At 36.3% G+C, this 21,500-nt stretch overlaps 1 protein-coding gene across 1 annotated transcript; it reads right to left on the bottom strand.

The window, feature by feature from the left end:
- Nucleotides 1-4,740: 4,740 nt before the first annotated feature.
- On the bottom strand, nt 4,741-13,683 carry LOC129274753 (UDP-glucuronosyltransferase 2B13-like). The gene is made up of 4 exons (XM_054911502.2): nt 11,276-13,683; nt 8,349-8,580; nt 7,689-7,908; nt 4,741-5,908 (listed from the first exon to the last, which is right to left on the bottom strand). The coding sequence occupies exons 1-4, from the start codon at nt 12,161-12,163 to the stop codon at nt 5,620-5,622; spliced, it is 1,629 nt and encodes a 542-aa protein (XP_054767477.2). The 5' UTR covers nt 12,164-13,683; the 3' UTR covers nt 4,741-5,619.
- Between the last annotated feature and the right edge of the window lie 7,817 nt (nt 13,684-21,500).

The raw sequence follows: 21,500 nt of genomic DNA, 5'->3' as shown, positions 1-21,500 counted from the left end.
ACACACAGACACACTCCCTCACCCTTACCCCCATCCCCCACACATACACAAAAGTAGAAAAGATACACATGTAGGTGTAAATTGGTCTTCAATAAAAAAGGTATCCCAAATTTTGGCTCTTCATGATTATCTATCTTAAATGAATCTTGGCAAGCAGGGAAGGCGAGAGAGGGCGGGCGGGGATTAGGGCTGACCACCCCTTTGATTTTTCATGTATAGAGAGAAAAAAGGAAGGGGTAGGGGGAGAAGTAAGAAAAACATAAATGGTCGATCGTCTTGTGTCGTTAAATTCTATAATAGCTCTATCATTTAATTTAGAAAAAAAAGATCGTCACCTTTGAATTCTTGTCCCCACGCCCTGATCAGAAAATACTGGTACCGACCACTGATCAGTGGTGGCGACCCTGAAATTTGGCCGCCTTGATTTTTCATGTAGAGAGAGAAAAAAGGAAGGGGTATGGGGAGAAGCAAGAAAAACATAAATGGTCGATCGTCTTGTGTCGTTAAATTCTATAATAGCTCTATCATTTAATTTAGAAAAAAAAAGATCGTCACCTTTGAATTCTTGTCCCCGCGCCCCGATCGGAAAATACTGGTACCGACCACTGATCAGTGGTGGCGACCCTGAAATTTGGCCGCCATATTTTCTTTGGGATGTCCTTTGTCATCAGTGGATCATTGAGGAAACAAAGTTAAGAGTTTTGAATCCGGTGAATATGGTGAACTATCTAGAAAAAATAAAGTCCTATTTCACTTTCATTCAGGAAAGAATTATTTGGGGTGGGGTCTAAATGTATAATACGCTCTGCATTTAAAGTTCAATAGGTATTCTGATGTACAGTGCTCCCAAAAAAGAAAACGCAACGTTAGTGCAGGGATCAATGAAAATGGTCTGACTTCCGTGTCATAAAGTGATGTTCAAATTTATAATGCTGAATTTTTTTTAATAATAATAATAATAATAATATAGGGTATTTATATTGCGCACATATCCACCTTGTTAGGTGCTCAAAGCGCTCCTATATTACCCGGCTAAGCTAGGCGTTCATAGCGCACACAGCTTTTTAAGGAATTACTTCCTACCGGTACCCATTTACCTCACCTGGGTTGAGTGCAGCACACTGTGGATCAGTTTCTTGCTAAAGGAAATTACGCCATGGCTGGGATTCGAACCCACGACCCTCTGTTTCAAAGTCCGAAGACTAATCCACTGGGCCACAACGCTCCTTTTAAATCGAGAAAAATGAGCTGAATAGCTCTGCCCTCATCTTCTCGAGTCTGATTTCAATAAGGATTCGAATGTCCTTTAAACTGAATACTGATCAATTGCATGATGACCAAAGGTTATATTTGATAGCTACGCCTGTAAATGTAATGTAGTCTGCAGGCACAGACCCTGATTGATCAGCAAGTGGGTCTCCACGCAAAGACTAGCATATACAAAACTTGCTGTTTCAATTCGAGAGGGCCTTCAGTACACAAGGCATGAGTAGGCTGCACATTCAGACCCTTAACTCGAGTGAAGTGTTTGCAAGCAGACTAAATGTAATCAGTGTAGTCTTTCATCGGTTTTTTCATTTTGTTTTTGACATTCTTTGCCAGTCACGTTATTCACTTTTACAAAGAAGTACCTCAGTATTTTTTTTTTTCATTCAAACTGCAATCGATTTTTCATTATAAGTGTTCGGATCATGGTTATCCTATCCACGGAAGATTATCTAATGTTACTGGGGTGCTGTGACAATGCTCAGCACCCCCATTAACAATAGAATAATCCTCCGTGGATAGGTCCATGGGTTATTGGTGACGTTTTATGACATAATCATATTTCCTTTGTATATTTATATTACAAAAGAAGACATTACTTGCGTCATGCTAGGGCGGTTACCTTGGCCTATAGGCATTTATTTCCAGGGGTGAGGCGATGCTTAGGCATAACATTTTTGGAATAAACTTGAAAGCAATTAGAGAGCGACTAAGCTAACATTAGGGCACTTTAATTTTTTAATATCGAAATTTTAATTTGTGTGTTTCGGAGGAAGAAATTCACGCAACAATAGATTCCCCCCAAAATAATATTAATCCTTTGTGCTGACGCCCATGTATTTCTGAATATTGTCACAACATCTGACATCAAATAAGATGTTCTAAAAAAATTTGCTTACTCGCTTTGCCCGTTCGAAACTTTCAAGAAAATCGTCACAGACGCCATGCAATGCCTTATCATTTTGGGAGATCACAAAACTATATAATATGGAACAATTCCTAAGTCGCAAGTGAGCCAAAACTTTGATCATAAAACCCCATTTTGTGATGAAGTTTGACATAATTTTATCATATATTTTACCATTTTTACTTTCCTTTTATCATGTATTCTTCCCCCTTGATCGTAGAACATTTTGAAGAGTGAATATACATTGAATATAAATATACATATACAAAAGTTAATAAAACGTGCGGCCGTTTTAAGAGAAACCTCTAGTTTTATTATTATTATTATTATATTTAAAAACTTTATATCCCAGTATGCACACAAACACACACACACACCCTGACGTACCATCTCGTCCTCTCTCACACATATACAAAAGCATACGAAACTAACCAATAAAACTTGAATAATGAAATGTTTATTAGAATTAATACCGAAACGCGGAACGGAATCATCTTATATTAGCAATGATCTAAAAATAGGACTATGTAAGCTCAATGCTTATAAGCCTTCTTTTCAAATAACTTTAAAGGCTGGCACTCAGGGTCTGTGGAAACGTTTTGAAAAAGCCAATAGGTGCATCGGGTGGTTGCGACCATACACAAAAACACCGTCAATGAAATGGTCATTAAAAGTTATTATACACGCCAAGTGGCGACTTAACCCCCTCGCCCTCCCTTCTCGGTTCTGGCCCCCTGGAGTTTGTAATAATAAACTTTCCTTATCTTTTGATCACATACTTATTTTCAATATAATGATAAAAACGTGACTGGAGCGTGTGATCTAATTGTGCCAAACTTGGACTTTCTGTTTAGATTTGTAAGGATAACAGCAGTTTCTATATATTTAAGGACGTTCCACAGTTAAAGTGAAATCCATGTCATTTTCACCAAACTTTGCACATAGATACTTTAGAACCTTAATATTCGAAATATGCAAAAATTAATATGGATCCATGTGCTTGATTTTTTTGCTATAGAGCTTCAAAGTTCACCCAAATTGATGTTCTTCAGATTTGCGCATTCAAAAGAATTTGGCATTTTTAGACCGCCCAAGATTACTACAATGAGTTTAAACCTCTATTACTCAGTCAAAATACATAAAAAGTCATCAAATTTCGCAAGAGAGTTAATAATTGTATCGTTAGAATGGATAATCTATTTAAAGTGCTATTCGTTTGCAATTTTAAGTTTAACAGCACTGTCAGTTCTTAAAAATGGCGTAAAAGATAACAAAATCCCTATCTAAAAAATGTGAAATTTCAGTAACAAACTACAAACGTACAATAAATGCTGCGCTTTATTCAAAATCCATGTCATTTTCACCAAAATTTGCAGAGTTGTAGAGGAAGGTATACCTAAGAGGTACAAACGTTAAAAAATAGGGGTTCATGTGCTTGTTTTTAAACTATCAGCATTTTTATTAGAGCAAATGTGCTTTTTAAAACACCAAAAATGCGCCGAATGCTTTGTATGTATGTGAAGAAAAAAATCAAAACTACTCTACCATTTATTCAAACTCGGGGTAATATTCGTGATTTTGGCAACACTGCAGAGTAAAGTATTTTGAAATTGTAGATACTTTTTTTTTAATGGACCATGGAATAATTCCATTTTTTAGCTTCATGAAATAACGCATCGGATCTGCAGTTAAAGTGCAGAAGATGAGAAAAATCAGCTCATACCGGAGCTAATTAATCACCTGTTCATCCATTGTGACGTCAGCGCGCAGAGTGAAACTATGCGCAGATCATAATGCGCACGAACATAACTGTGGAACGTCCTTAAACACGTGTATAATCAATCAAATCAAGTTAAAATAACAGGACACCCAGGTGCAATAAGACAATGTATACAATGTAACGAAACAAAACACATATCACAGGGAGACGAAATACATGTAGAAGGAAAACGTAAACAATAAGCATGCAGGCATTTTTTTTTTCAGGGGCTATATATAATTTTCACAACTTACTGCCTAAATATGCAACATTGGGTAAGATCAGGGGCGGGTCCATTTCCAAGGGGGGGGGGGGCACATTTTCCCGAGGAAAACATTGACAAGGAAAATAAAAAGGAAAAGAAAGAAGTTTCTAGCCCTCAGATTAAGGGTATTTCGTCCACGAATAATTTTTGAGAATTGAAATTAAAAAAGGCATTCACTTTCAAGGGGGGGGGGGGGGGGGGCTTCACTTTTGTATTAAAGGCACTTTTACATTACAAATTTGAATATATTTTATTTATTTTAATTGTACCTCTCAGGGGCGGGCGGGCTGGCTTTGCCCCCCCCCCCCCCTGGATCCGCCAGTGGATAAGATTTATCATTGCGATGAATGGGGATTTCCAGGTGAGTGCTCTTTTTTTTTTTTAGATTCCAGGGTTCTTTTGAGCGATTTTGGGGCTGAATCGCCCTGGCCCTCTTGTAATTTTGCCCTGATTAGAAGTTTTTCCTCACCTGCTAAGAATTATTGAACAAATTCACAACGTAAGAAATAACAGATTGTAAGATTAAATTTTATACAAAAAAAAAGTGGTTGAAAACTTTAAGGTTGGTAACCTCTGACGTTTAAAATTATCTGTATTGTTATCTAATGTTAGAGGCCGAGGAGGAGGTGCACTAGCGTACCTACGGGGGGGGGGGGCAGTCTGCCCCCCCTGACGAGCCACAACCCATGCAAAGGACGTATCCCTGCCCCCTGACGAGCTTGAAATACTTTTTTTGGCCCCCCCTGACGAGGTTGAAGACCTTTATTGCCCCCCTGACGAGCTTTTTTTACCATTTTCACGGGTATATTGTACTTCGTAGGGGTCGTCGATCCCATTTTTTCCGATTGAGGGCAGAAGTGAATAAAAAAAAAGAACCCAACAATTTTGGGCGAGCTCTGTACGCCAAATTACAATGTTGAATTTTACAAATTTCTCGCGCAAAGCGCACCAAAAAACCCCCCAAAACCAAAAACTGACACTATTTGTTTAATAGTATTTTATGGATGTAAAAATACTTTTAAAGCATGCAGGGCCTATTTGCATTGTATAATCACCAATAATCAAGATTCAATATGGGGGGGGGGGGGGGGGGGGCAAATCGAAATGTTTGTCCCCACTTTTTTTTTTTGGGGGGGGGGGGTGGAGTGTTACCTCCCCTGCCCCCAGGATAGATGCTTCTGAATTACTTCTATCAATCACGATGAGTCACGGTGTTCAAACTATTTCAAAGTAAAAATACACTTTCAATTGGTATATTGATGGGAGTTGCTGCTACCCTGTTTGGCGTTCAACGATTAAAGGGATAGAGCCTCGTCGATCTGGCGCTGCACAGCGGCTGCCGGGCCCATGATCAATTGGGCAAAGCAAAATTTCGAACAATAAAATTTGGATTTTCATTTCATTTTTCATTTCAAAATGCATTCAATCACCCTTTTCTTTATTATTGGTCATAAATACAATTCTACGACAGCTTCTTAAACACAAAAGCAAAGTATAGCCAATGATTGCTAGAAGCAGACAAATGACTGCGAAAAGGAACGCGACCACATCAAGACTGTGGTAAACAACAAATGGTAGTTCTCCTGCAGGTGATCTCAGGTAATCTCCGCCATAATTGATCACGTGATCTATCCAGAATGCTGCTCTTTCTCGAGCTGTCATTGGGCTGTTCCTGTTGACTGCCGAGACATGTTTCGCGACTTTTGTATACCTGGAGAAATGAAGGGAAAAGGGAACAGCTTGGTGAAGTATATATGCAGTCGTAAATATTACACAATAATTACAATAATGAGAATAAGATTGGAAACAAAGATAATCATAATAATAGTGATCAGATGAAGATGGTAATATCAATATCAATATTGATGACAATGAAAATAATAAAGGATAATCAGACAATTGTACTCTTAAACATGATAATAAAAACGATGAACATAACAATGACAATAAATTATTATGACTTTGCATTATACCGGTAGTGTGGAGATAATTCCACAGTGAGTGAACGTGGACAATGTAAGTGTTCGCAGTATGTGCACACAGCGGACTGAATGAAGACGTGATTCACATTGTAACTGTTCTCAAACTTATACCGGTAGTGTGGAGATAATTCCACAGTGAGTAAACGTGGATAATGTGAGTGTTCACAGTATGTGCACACAGCGGACTATATGAAGATGTGATTCACATTGTAAAAGTGCTCAAACTTACCAGTGTTGAGATAATTCCACAGTGAGTAAACGTGGACGATGTGAGTGTTCACAGTATGTGCACACAGCGGACTATATGAAGATGCGATTCACATAGTAAAAGTGTTCAAACTTATACCAGCAGTGTGGAGATAATTTCACAGTGAGTAAACGTGGACGACGTGAGTGTTCACAGTATGCGCATACAGCGGACTATTATGAAGATGTGATTCACATTGTAACTGTTCTCAAACTTATACCAGTAGTGTGGAGATAATTTCACAGTGAGTAAACGCGGACAATGTAAGTGTTCACAGTATGTGCACACAGTGGACTATATGAAGATGTGATTCACATTGTAACTGTTCTCAAACTTATACCAGTAGTGTGGAGATAATTTCACAGTGAGTAAACGTGGACAATGTAAGAGTTCACAGTGTGTGCACACAGCTATGTGAAGATGTAATTCCCACTTTTTGAATGCTCAAATCTATCAATATTACACAGTAGGCACCTAAACACACTTAAAATGTTGGGCAACATACTATCCACTGTGTTGGGTAATGTATGTTGGTATATATTGTATTGTATTGTATTGTATTTATTTTCCATTCATAAAAACATGCAAAATACAAACAAAATACATCAGATATAATTACAAAATAAAATGAATACATATGAATGGCTGGATTGCCCATTCAGAGTGGTAATTTTTACCACTCTGTTCTGCCTAGGGGTCCAGAACATAATAAAATAGATCAGATTGTAATATAAACATCATTAACAATAGAAAAGAACGACATTAAACAAAATATAAAGTAATGAAAGCAAGTCAGTAGACATAAAACTAAATATAAAGTTACAATTTCAAGCTACAAGCAAATACCCCCCCCCCCTATATATATATAATTGTATTCTGCGCAATTATTATCCAATTGAGAAAATTTATTACCTAATTATTAGTTTTCATTACCCAATTTGGACAATTTTTTTAAACCAATTGTTGTTTGGACAGTATGTTGCCACTAGCGTACCTACGGGGGGGGGGGGGGGGGGCAGAGGACGTATCCCTGCCCCCCCCCCCGACGAGCTTGAAAGACCTTTTTTGCTCCCCCTGACGAGCTTGAAGACCTTTTTTTTTTTTTTTTTTTGCTGTGGACTATGTGAAAATGTGATTGAAATGCTCAAATCAAACAGTGCAAACGTAATTACCCATTGTGAACACACTGCGCACGGGGCAAACTGTGACACACTGCTTCTCCAGCAGAGTTTCCCTATGGACCATGCTGCGATACAACTTACTTTGGGTCATCGATGAGGTCCTTCAGAGTCTCATATATAATTTCGGCGTTCATGGTGTTTTTATCCAGCTTTTGTCCCATCCCCCTTCCAATCACTCTGGCTGCTACGTCATACTGATCACCATGGAGGGGTATGATGGCAATAGGAACACCGTGGTAACATGCTTCTTGGAAACCATTGTTGCCGCCTTGATACATGAACACTCGTGTCTTGGGATTACCTGTTTATGCAAATTAAAATGCCTCATTGAAGGGCGGCGCCATAACATTTTGTTAGGGTGGAGGGAGGGAGGGGTATGGGGTGTAAGGCGACTTTAAGGTGTCGTCAAGTATTCTCAATTGAATGATAATTATAAAGTTACACGGCCTAACTTCTACTAGCTCTCTCTTATTTCATACTCTTCGTTCGCCCCTCTCGAGTGGGAGGGGCTTGAAATAGCATTTCTTCGCTTTTCTCACTATTTTTCTTCTCCTCTATCCACTGTTTTTCACTAAATTTGTAAATGGAGTAACTTTCGGATGCCTGTATTTACTTTGTTACACTTCAATATAAATAAAATTGATTGATATTTTGTTATCATGAACATCGGAGCTATGCTATTAAAAAAAACTTTAAAAATGAAGACAAATAATAATAAGAAAAAAAAGAGAAATAGCTCACCTAGTAAGTCATTTTGTGGTACCCACGGCATTAACCTAATGTTTGACGGCAGTTCAAAACCATCAGGAGGGTCCACCAACTGCCAGATAACCTTTTGTGGTAACCTTCCAAAAGCGTCGGCAAACATTTCGACAAATCCCGGTGTGAGTTTAGCAACTGCGGAGAAGTAGGTCCCCAGAGTAAAAAGGATGACGCCATCATCTCCTGAGCTCTGCATAAAATCTTCCAATTCCTTTAACAAAAATAAAATAAAGTGGTGCATTGGGGATTTGCCCGAATGGAATTTATCTGAATGACGAAATTCTAAGAAATAGATTTAAGGTTTGGACTTTGGAATAAAATTATAAATATATATCAATTGATTTTTCGGATATTGCCATAGCTGTTTCAGTGATTGATATTTTTTAACGATTATCTGGATTGGTTGAAATTTAGTTATATAGCGCCATCTTCAGGCTACTAATTTTGCTATCAGGAAATGGCACCATTTTCGAATTCCAGTTGACTTAGTTGATGAAATCTGTCTAATTTGGAGACATCGATGTGTATCATGAAAATATACACATAAGGAGGCAGAAAGGAGGTATGTAACGATCTAAAGTTGTGATTATTATTAAGAATAATTAAAGTTCAATGATAAGATTATCTATGTATAAGTGTATTCAATAAGCACAGATCCATGATAGATAACTCAACGTGTGTACATTACACTAAGCCGATGCACATTACATTACGGCGGCCGACGCAATGTTGATTCGCAAATTCCAATTGCTATTATGTGATGTAGATTACGGCACGCGAACGAAATGCACATGAATGACAGAATGTAAACAAACGTTTGCCACTGTTAGGTTGATGTACTATTATGAGTAAATTAAGTGCATGACATGGATAAATTGAGAAAGACTGATTCATTTACATTGATACCATAGTTAGAAATGAATTATATTAATATAACCTCGTTCGTAGGATGATTGGAAATGAAGAGCTATACAGGTTTAAGACATGTTATTATTATGAACAGAGTTGAGTTACAAAGAATGCAAATGGTCAGAAATCTTGACTTTAGTTGAATGATGAAGGATAAGATATATGAGATAAGTTATATTATGAAGAATACAGATATGAAATTATGGTTTCTGATAGATTATGAAGTATATGTGCATAATGTAATGCATGAAAGCACATAACAATGAAAGCATTGTATTATAATGGAAATATGTAAAGTTGAGGTTAAGACAAATGGTTATAATTGGATAATGTAATACTTCATATTTCTTAAGGTCATTGTTTTCTGTACACGCATATTCGTGAACGGTTGATTTATTATTCGTTTGATTTGTTTCATTTGTATACAGTTTTTACGGAGCATATGGATCATTTGAAAGAATTAAAGAATGATTGGAACCTCAAAAGAATGACCAATTGTCCTTTATAGAGATGCTTCAGCTACAATAGCCTTTTGCTTGAATAAGCATTGATAAAATTAGAAATAAAAATGTTATCCAAGATTTGTTACAGAAAGAAGCCTTTTGAGTTCGCGAAGGGTTGACTGCTAAACAGATCCAATTAAGAGACAACTTAATCTCGAATAAACTATCTTATAGCGGATTTTCCACGTGATTAAAAAGGCTTAAAAAACAATTCGCAAAAGTAAAAGTATGCAAAGAAAATCTATTTAAAAGGAAAATCGATAATTGCATTTTCAAGCCATTGTGTATAAGTGTATAAGACACTAGGGTTTGCTTCAGCATATATGCCTACTTAATGAAAAAGCTTGCAAGTATTAGCTATTTTGTCTGCATTCGGCCAAAAGGTTTTCGAACGGAAATGGAAAACTTTAAACAATCTCCTCTTAATTCAAGGAATGTAATCTGATTTGTTACATTTAAATTGATCTATCAATTGTAAACTGCACCTGTTAGTCAAGAAGAATCCCAACATGACCATGCAATTTTCTTGATGAAAGTTGTAGTATAGGGTGTCTACTTCAAGAATCCGATGGGTGCCAATTGGGCACACTCGGGCATTTTTTTATTGAGGTCATAGGCCACGCCCACTTTTTTACATACCTCTTAAATATGCTTTTCATATCTTACGAAATAAACATGTCATGTTTGTTATGAAATTAAAGCCAATTAAAAATCAAATGCATATAAATGGATCACTGGCCAATTAAATGAAATTTATGTCAGTTAAAGGTCATTTAAGGTCATAGAAGGTAAAATTGCATTACAAATGAAAGTAAATACATATAAGGCGGAAAATATCATGTTTTAAATACAAATAAGTTAGGTATTATGTGCATTTTTTGCTGAAAGTTAAGTTGAGGGTGCGCATATTAAGAATCCCATTGGCGCGACCTTGTCATCTTGAGGAATTTTATATAATGTGACGTCATTAAACCACACAAACTTTATTACATTCCTCTTAAATGTTAATTTTCTATTGAGCGGAATAAACATATTATGTTTGATATCAAATTATAGCAAATGCAAAATAAAATTCATATTTATGAATCACAAGGCATTTGCATTGCGTTCAGACCAATTAAAGGTCATTCAAGATCATAAAAGGTCAAGTTGGGTCACAAATTTAAGGAATGCAACATATAAGGCGGACTGTTTCATGAACGGCAAACAAACAAGTTGGGTATCATATGTATTATGTGCTTTGGGTTATGTTGAAGATGTGTATATTAAGAATCTGACAGGGGCTACTTTGGTACCCTTGGGGCAACGTAATTTTCTGACGTCATAAACCACTCCATCGTTTTCACATAGGCCAACCTCTTAATTATGACTTATCTCTTAAATAGTGTATGGAATATATATATCATGTTTGGTATCAAATTAAAGTTTTTGGAAAATGGAATGTACATTTATACAAAAATAAACAACATACAAGATAATATTTTCTTTCGTTACCTGGTCTAGTTCCTTCGCGGGAGAGGCAGTTAGTCCTCCGACTGGAATAAAACTTGGAGCTAAAGGAAATGGAAATTCAGACGAAAAATCCATGCTCAAGAGAGACAAATCAACTTTTTTATGCCAATTGTAAAAGTCTGCACTGTCAGGATTGAGTCCAACGTTCTTGGCAACTTCAGAATAGAAAGGTCCTGTGAACAAATGAGCAAGGATCATAAACTGTGCGGTTTGCAGAAAGTTAGACACCCTCTGAAAGAAAGTCATTCTGTTGGTAATCCCTGACATGAGCTCTGGCTGATAAGAAGGGTTGTAAGCTGAACCCATGAGGTAAAGGAAGATTGCTTGTGGAGGAGTCGGACTAACAGATACCATCGTTAAGTTCCTGGTCCAGTTCAGGTTCTGTTCGATCATTTCCTTGATCATGAGTCCACACGGCCAGGTGATGTCCATGACAATGGCGTCCATCTTCTCAAGGCGTTTCATCAATATGCCATTTTTCAATATCGCTTCGCAGTCTTTGGTAAGTGTTCGTACGAAACGCGTAACAGTATCCACCAACTGGTCCTGGACACCTTCCATTGCCTTTGTGTTCAACTGGTAGAACATGTCTCGTACCTCTTCAAGGGATCGGTCGTGATGGTCAAATACCTCGAAGGAAAGACTACTGTATTTTGGATCGGATGTACGGTGTTCGAATGCTCTACTAATAAGACATGTCACATTGTGGCCACTGTCTACGAGCCCTTGTCCAATAGAGGCACCCAACAAGAAATGACTGCCCTCACCGTATAGTGAGGATATCAAGATATTGGAAGCACCAGCACTTGGTACTTTCCCCAAGAAGAGTAGGCCCACCCAACTCCACATCCATATTGGAACCAGAACCATCTTCAACCGGTTTCCTCATTCGATTCAACAATGTGAACTGAATTAAACTGACCATTGTATTTGGACCAAATGGTCACAATATCTAATGCAAATTCCCATTATACAAGTAGGGGATTCATTGGAAGGGAAGGGATTTGAAATTAAAGGGAGCTCCAAACTTGGTAGAGCCTATGAAATATTAATCCGGTTAAGAAAAAGGTAAAATATAACACTTAATAGACAGATACGAGTGTAAATCAAATCACCCTCCCACCCACACTCCCCATATACACACACACTTACACACAGACACACTCCCTCACCCTTATACACCATCTCCCACACATACACAAAAGTAGAACAGATAAACATGTAGGTGCAAATTGGTCTTCAATAAAAAGGCATCCCAAATTTTCGCTCTTCTTGATTATCTGTCTTCAGGGAATCTTGGCAGGCACGAAAGGAGAGAGAGGACGGGGGGGGGGGGGGGGGCTAGGGCTGACCGCCCCTTTGATCTTTCATGTAGAGAAAAAACAAGGAAAGGTGAGGGGGAGAAGAAAGAAAACAAAATGGTCGTCCTGTGTCGTTAAATTCTATGATACTTCTATCATTTAATTGTCCCCGCGCCCCTGGGAAAATCCTGGCATCGCTCCTGACATTTGGCCGCCATATTTCCTCCAGGACGTCATTTGTCATCAGTGCCGCATTGATCGAGCATGTCGAGGAAACAAAGTTTAGAGTTATGAATGCGGTGAACTATCTAGAAAAATATAATAAAGTCCTATTTCACTGTGATTCAGGAAATAATTATTATGGGTGTGGTCGAAATTTCCATTTCAAGTTTAACTGGTCTTCTGATGTAAAGTGCCCGGAAAAAAGAAAACACAACGTAAGTGCAGGGATCAATAAAAAATGATCTGACCACCGTGCCATAAAGTGATGTTCATATTTATACTGCTTGGAATGGTTTTTTTTTTCACAAATCGAGAAAAATAACACTTTTATATTGAGCTGAATAGCTCTGCCCTCATCTTATGACGCCTGATTTTAATAAGGATTCGAATGCCCTTTAAACTGCATACTGATCAATTGCATGATGATCAAAGGTTATATTTGATACCTTAGCCGGCGAATGTAATCAGAGTAATCTTTCACCGGTCTTTTGTCATTTTGTTTATGGCATCTTTTGCCAGTCATATTATTCACTCTTATAAAGGCGTACCTTAGTATTTTTTTTGTTCATTCAAACCGCAATCAATTTTTTCATTTAATTGTTCGGATTATTTTTTTTAATGCCGTTTTGTTGCTTGTCCCTGCTGGGAAGAACAAAGTCAGTGGCAGATCGGGGTGGGGGGGGGGGGTTAGGGGTTTAAACCCCCACCTCAGGCTCCCTAAAAATAACCCAAAAGAAGTGTGGGATCAAACTCCACAACCCTTCCCTGTTTACGAGAGTCACGCAAAGCAGAACAGTGGCGGATCTACGAGGGGGGGGGGGGGGCAGGGGGGCACTCTGCCCCCCCCTGACGAGCCACAGCCCATACAAAATACATATCCCTGCCCCCCTGACAAGCTTGATGACCTTTATTGCCCCCCCCCCCTGACGAGCTTGAAGACCTTTTTTTTTTTTTTTTTTTTTTTTTAATTTATTTATTTATTTTCATTTATTTTTTTTTGCTTGTCAATTTTTTCTCTGGTACAACAACCGATACAACGGCCGATTTTGCCCCCCCTGTGGAAAATCCTAGGTACGCCACTGGGGGGAATCATACGTCGCAGCTCCTTGTTATTGGGTCAAACCCCCCCTCTTAGCAGAAAGCTAGATCCGCCAATATGACAGTGTCACAGGGTGTGCTCATAGTACGGCAATATTATTCACAATGCTCAAATTCAACAGTGTGAAGATGTCTTCAAACTGTGGACAGTGTGACTCTTCGTAGCGTGTTTACATGGTCGATCATGACTTGTGAATACGTATTTGACGCTGTTGAAATGCTCAGATTTAACAGCATGAAGGTGATTTCACAGTGTGTTCCACAAGTAAAAAGGGAGGAGATGCCTATTTTCTCAGATTCAGTCAATGACTGGAGATTGGTGATTAAATAAATAGATATCGATTCCGCAATAGCCCCATACCATATTCCGTAGATCTCCTGAATAAAGTTGCTGTACTTTATCACAAGTTTAAAAGTTTTAAAGGTTTAGCTCTATAGACTTTCTGCTCTGCTTGGAAAAATAACACTTCATAAAAAACCTGTTTAATGAACGTTCTTCTTCTTCTTCTGGAAACAGTACAGTCCACCGTCTGGTGTATTGTCGTACTGGTGAAGTGCAGCGTGCAAGTGTATGTACATTATTCGATAAAAAATTGCTTACAGCGTGCAAGTAAAAACAATTTCGTCCTGACTCGAAATGACAAAGGAAGGACTTTGCAACAAGGAATTGTGAACCATATCAGAAATATGAAGTTTCTCTTGTAACAGATTTATACCAGACTGATCGATGTCAGCCATTGACTGCATGCGGTCCCATGTATGCAGCTTTCCGTCGGCATATTATGCTCATCTCTCATGTCTCTTCCGTTCAGCGAGTCTAAAAGTTCAATGCCCTGTTGAGATCCGGCACTGCTCTGTGATGATAATCCGTTTCATTGCTATTGTGTGAATGCACCGTCATCAAAGTTATCCTTTATGAACAGGGATAATCACTGGCTAATACTGTACTGTACCCTGGAGGAGAAAGAAAGACAGTGAAGTGTCCAACTACAGTATATGAAAAATATGAAATATATGTACAGTATCTGGGAAAGATTAAAAATGACAGGAAAATAAATGCTACTCTGCTCAAAATATGAAAAAGAGAGACGCATTATTTTTGCAAAACTGAAATTTAATGACCCGAACGTTAAGCAATTGTTAACTACCCCAATTATATACGTGAACTACTATGTATTATTTACGCAAATTTTGGTTAGCTGTTAAAAGTTTGTGGTTTTGTTGTTGAGTTATTAAGTAATTTTACTTGACTCGAACATCAGAGAGTATAGTTAGAGATTTCTTACAGGTAGGAAGGGTACTTTATTACTCAGCATGAGTGCGCCCTCTAGCTGAATATACATTATAGGTTATCAGTTGAACAAATCACATAAATAGGATACTGTTACAAAATGTATAACATACTGATATCACAAAAGGTCGAAAGTAGCTGCCAAAAATAAAATTTGATTTCCTGCCCTGTCTAAAAGAAAACGGACAGACACCGGAGGTCTACAAATCATGGGTATTTTACTCTTGAGCAATAGCTCAGGGGCTCAGTGGCCGTACCCGGGGCCCGGGCCGCGCCCGGGCCATCCAGCCTGAAGTTGTACGCTGGCCTCGCCTTGTCACCTTCATCAGTTTTGTAAATGTGAAATTTTGAATATGAACCATTTTCTTGATTTAAACATCCACAAAATTATTTTAAATGCAGGGCGTTTGTATTTTTAACCCCAACAATTGTTTAGCCCCACAAATCGACAGCAAAATTCCGTCTTCTGAGACTTCTGGTGATGAAAATAATTTGTTGTTATTCTCGTCATGCGCCGCCGAAGTCGAATGTTAGTCTGATTTCGGGTCACACGCTTGACAAAATCTTTGCCTACACAGCACAGGGGGCCCCTAAGCACGAAAGATTAGAGTTTCGCCAGTTTGTCCCTAGCTTTGCTTGAACTGTTTTCGGCGAATAATATAGAACAAGAAAAAAAAATGAAGACAAATAAGATAAAGAGAAGAAAAGAGAAGAAAAGAGAATACATTTATTAAAGGTCAAGTCCACCCCAGAGAAATGTTGATTTCAATAAATAGAGAAAAATCAAACTACCAAAACGCTGAACATTTCATCAAAATCGGATGTAAAATAAGAAAGTTATGACTCTTAAAAGTTTCGCTTATTTTCACAAAACAGTGATATGCGCAACTCAAAGGAGAAAGTCGATGATGTCCCTCACTCACTATTTCTTTTGTTTTTTATTGTTTGAATTTTACAATATTTCATTTTTTATAGATTTGACAAATAGGAACAACTTGACTGAATCATATAGTATTAAACAATGCTCATTACACATGTTCAGGGAGGAATTAATCGTTGCTTCACTTGACAATGAGGAGAAAAATAGAATATTCCCTATTTCATATAATGAAATACAAAAGAAATAGTGAGTGGATGACGTCATCAGTCTCCTCATTTGCATACCCACCAGGATGTGCATATAATTGTTTTGTGAAATTAAGCAAAACTTTAAAATGTCATTACTTTCTTATTCTACATCCGATTTTGATGAAACTTTCAGTGTTATGCTTGCTGCATTTTTCTCTTTTTATTCAAATCAATTTTTTCTTGGGGTCGACTTGTCCTTTAATTACTACAGACAGTATTTGCGCTCATCCACTTCTGGCTACCTTGTTATTCCAAAAGTTTCAAAAACTTGGGGGAAAAGATCATTTGCTTATGCGAGCCCCACTTTTTGGAATAGCCTTCCCGAAGACATAAAAAAATGCACCTCTATCGAGACTTTTCAAACTCTTTTATTTAACTCTTAGCTATTTATGCGCCTTGAGCACTCTACAGAGTGGATTTCGCGCTTTACAACTCACATTATTATTATTATTAAGAGGAAAGAAGATAAATGAAAGAAAATAAGAATAAAAGAAGAGAGAGAGAAAAAAAAAATGAAAATAAAACGAACAGAGAAGAAAAGAAGAGATGAGAAGATGAGAGAAGATAAAAGCAAAAAAAAAAAAGAAAGAAAAAAAGAAATCCAAGAAATGAAGCTCAGGCAAGTATTGAGGGGTTCCTAAACCGGTCAATGATAAAGACCACAAACTCTTGAATTGTTACTTATCTTTCTATCTCCAGAACCATTGTAGCGTTAAACGTTAGACCATGGATTAAACACGGTAATAGCACTGTAATAGCTCCATGGTTAGACGAATGTCACACAATTTGAAGGAAGAACGGGGGAGGGGGGGGGGGGACTTCGGGATATCTCTATGGGTAAAGACAGTGATAATTTGGTTTCATCTTAATTTATTTGATTGATATTGGTCGGGTGAGGGCAGTAGAGGAAACAGAACATTGTAGAATCTACCATGTCTACACTTACTTGATGCTCCGGGCTTTATTTCATCTACGACATAGGGTTTTATGTTAGGTTTAGCGTAGGGTATACGCAAAAGGCCCGTATTGTGAACTCAGGTTTATTTTAGTCCGTGGTCTAACTCTGCGCTTAAATTATGGGCAGCCAAAACTCAACTTATATTGTTTATTTCTTATATTTATTATTGTGTTTCTCTTTGCTCTTATAATGAAGAAATTATTTCAGTTATCATTCTTAGACAGTTATAAATTCAATTCAATTTTTCAATTCAATTTCAATTTATTGACCATTAAAAAGACATCAAAATATTTACAAAAATAACATGATACAAACAAACTAATTCAAAATATAACAAGTTACAAATTAATTAATGGTCAGGACCCCTAAGAGGCAAGACTGCTTATAGCCGGGGCCCTACAAATACACAAATAACATAACTGGTAAAAAAAAGTTATAAATAAACAAACACACACACACTTCCACACATCATCACACAATGCAAAAACACAGGAGATAGAATAGAATAGTCAAGATAAAAAAAAGAAAAAGATGAAATGCTATTACAATTACAGGGTGGGATTGGAGTTCTTTAAATAATTGAACAAAAATGACTTTGATAGGAACTGGTAAAAAAAAGTTATAAATAAACAAACACACACACACTTCCACACATCATCACACAATGCAAAAACACAGGAGATAGAATAGAATAGTCAAGATAAAAAAAAAAAAGATGAAATGCTATTACAATTACAGGGTGGGATTGCAGTTCTTTAAATAATTGAACAAAAATGACTTTGAAGTGAGAGAATTCCATTCTTTCACCCCGATATATCTGATGGAATTACGAATGAAATTAGTTTTAGAAAAAGGAATGCGTAAGTTGTTTTGATGTCTAGTAGAGTAATTATGAATTTGAGAATTTGTTTGAAACATTCGTGAGAAATTTTCTGGAAGGGTGCCTTTGTGAAATTTAAACATAAAAATCCATGTATTTAAACGAATTAACTCAAATAAAGGTAACACTTTGTGTTTAACAAAAAGAGGCGCACTTGGACTCATATAATGAGAATTTGTTAACAAACGAACAGCTTTCTTTTGTAAAATAAGCAATTTAGATAAATTTGATTTAAAGGTGTTACCCCAAATAATATTACAATAGTTAAGATGTGGAAATAATATAGAATAATAAATATTAAGTAATATGCTGAGGGGCAAAATATCCTTAAGTCTGTACAAAACTCCAATACATTTTAGAACTTTGTTACAAACATGATCAATGTGTTTTTTCCATTCCAAGTTTTCTTGGATAGAAACACCTAAAAAGTCAATACAGTCTTTCCTTTCAATAGCAATGCCATCAATTTTAACATATTCAATATTGCTTACAATTTTTTTCTTTTTGGAATGGAAGATAACATACTTTTTTTTTTCAAGATTAAGTTGTAGTTTATTACATTTGAACCAGTCATTTAAGTTACATAACTCAGAATTAACTGTATAAATCAATTTAGGTAAATTAGAGTGAGAACATAACACAGCAGTGTCGTCTGCAAACAAGGAGAACTTAAACATTTTCGATGAGAAAAGTATATCATTTACATATAAAATAAACAAAAGCGGCCCTAAAACTGAACCTTGTGGAATACCGACATCAATATTCATGTGATTGGATTCAACACCATCGATCACCACATATTGTTTACGATTAGATAAATAACTGGCAAACCACTGCAGTGGAATACCACGAACCCCATAATAATTCATTTTTTCCAAAAGAATGTGGTGATCGATGGTGTCAAAAGCCTTGGATAAATCCATTAATACTCCACAACAAAAATTACCTCTATTCAATTCTTCTAAGATAAAATCTGTAAAATTTAATTTACTGAGTGCTGTGCTAAAATCTTTACGGAAACCAAATTGGTCGTTAATAAGAGTTTTGAATCTATTTAGAAAGTCATACAATCTTTTGTGCATCAGCTTTTCTAGAATTTTACTGAATACAGATAATAAAGCCACAGGTCTATAATTTTCAACATTGTCCACATTATTTTTTTTATATATTCGTATTATCTTTGCAAGTTTTATACTGTCTGGCACGGTTCCTCTAATAAATGATTTATTAAACACATCACACAAAGGATGAACAAAATGATGAATACATTGTTTTACAATTTTTGGAGATATACCATCCGGTCCACATGCTTTATTAATTTTTAGAGATGATGTTATTTCTATGATTTCATTTACAGAGATTGGTTTGACAAAAAAGGAGTTGAATTGTTTATTTGGTAAAAAATCATTAAATGAATGGGTTGATATAATTGAATTTGATATTTTTTTACCTACATTGACGAAAAATGAATTAAAATATTGAGCAATATCAATCTGAGAATCTAATTTCATGTTTCCATGATACATTGTTTTAGGTATATTTTTTTGTTTTTTGTTACCCAATATTGAATTTATTTGTCTCCAAGTTTTTTTCAAATCCCCCTTGACATTGTCAAACAAATCTCTGTAGTGTTTTCTTTTAGAAAATCTGATAATATTGGTTAGGTTGTTTTTATACAATAAATATTTTCTCTTATGTTGATCACTTGGTCTCTTTAAGTATGTTTGAAATAACCTATGTTTACGTTTAACTGATTGCAATATTCCTTTTGTGATCCAAGGCTTTTTATTTCTCTGTTTCTTAACTACATGGTTAAACCTCATGGGAAAACATTTATCATAGACTTTATAAAACTTTTCAAAAAATACATTATAACAGTCATTTGCATCTTCACATTTGTATCCATCCAACCAATTCACTGAAACTAGTTTTTCTTTAAACATATTTATATTTGCATCATTAAACAATCTATTCTTTTTAAAGTTATTAACATGAAGATAAAAATCAGTAATCATGGTAATACGACGGATACGACGATCGACGATGTTGCAGTCCTTCAATATAATGTAATGAGAGGTAATGAATTAAACATGTACTAATAGAGATTTCTGCCCCGATTGGCCCTTCATACGGGCCATAGTGTTCCATCCATGGAAACGTTGAAGTTGGTCATTCAATTAGTGTGTGGTATTTACAGTGGAGCAAATGTCACAGAATCTAATTTTACGCAACGCTGCTCTTACCAAAGTAATTACATTGAACCCTTTTAATGTTCTCTGGAAATGCTTATCTTGATAAATGTGCGCTGAAAATGTTTACATGCTTCCATCAAGTGCTCTTCAATCGGTCAAACTCCACATTACATAACAGAATTTCTCAAAATTAGAACCCAATCACACAGTCGAAGCCTGCACAGATCCACGGAAAAATTATGGTTCCAGATCTCCTTTGGCAAAACAAAAGTCACACTTGGCGATGGTGCATATTCACTTGCTGCCCTCAATACTGCTTGCCAATTGACATTTCTGATTATTTTAAAAAAAAATTTAAACAACTCTTCTTCTTAGTTAAGAAAAAAAAATGTGTACACGGAGAATTAAGTAAAAAAATATCTATACGAAAACTGCGCTAAACAAATTAATAATAATAATAACAACAACACAATAATAATAATGATATTAATGATAATAATAGTAACAACAACAATACTAATAATATTGTATATTTATATCATATACAGCGAATAAGTATCAAACAGTCGAGATTTGTTCAATGATTGGAAAAAATGGGCTCATGATTTTCGGGAATAAGGGTGCCTAATGGAATGATTATAGGCCATGACAGGCCACACTATAAACTTCCAAAACGTGGAAATGTCACAGTGATGCAAATGAAAAGGAAAAGATCGCAGACAGGAAATATTTTGAATAATTTTAAGATTATATTTGGAGATGATGCAACATTCAAAATGTTGATCAAATTCATATTCAAAATATTGATTAGATTATTTTGTTGATTAATGTGATTTAAATTCTTATAAATATTGATAGAATTGTAGAGATATATGGGAAATATTGTTGTCCTAACATGCCTAAGTGTTCCATTAACTGCATTGATTTCATCAATATCATCAGTAACACATCGTACACTTAAAGTGTATAGGGTAGGTAAATATTATATGTATAATTTACCCCCGCCTCCACAGAGGTGCTAGGATATGAACAATTCACGCCAGTGTAGGCCTATTAAATGACATTTCGATTCGTTTATCATGTTCATGATCAAAGTTATAACCATATTTAAAATTTATTGGAATCATACAATTTATG

This window comes from Lytechinus pictus, chromosome 13 (assembly GCF_037042905.1).
Source record: "Lytechinus pictus isolate F3 Inbred chromosome 13, Lp3.0, whole genome shotgun sequence".
Classification (NCBI taxonomy): Eukaryota; Metazoa; Echinodermata; class Echinoidea; order Temnopleuroida; family Toxopneustidae; genus Lytechinus; species Lytechinus pictus.
Note: the sequence above shows the minus strand (reverse complement) of the source record. Positions and strands in the feature narration are given on the sequence as shown.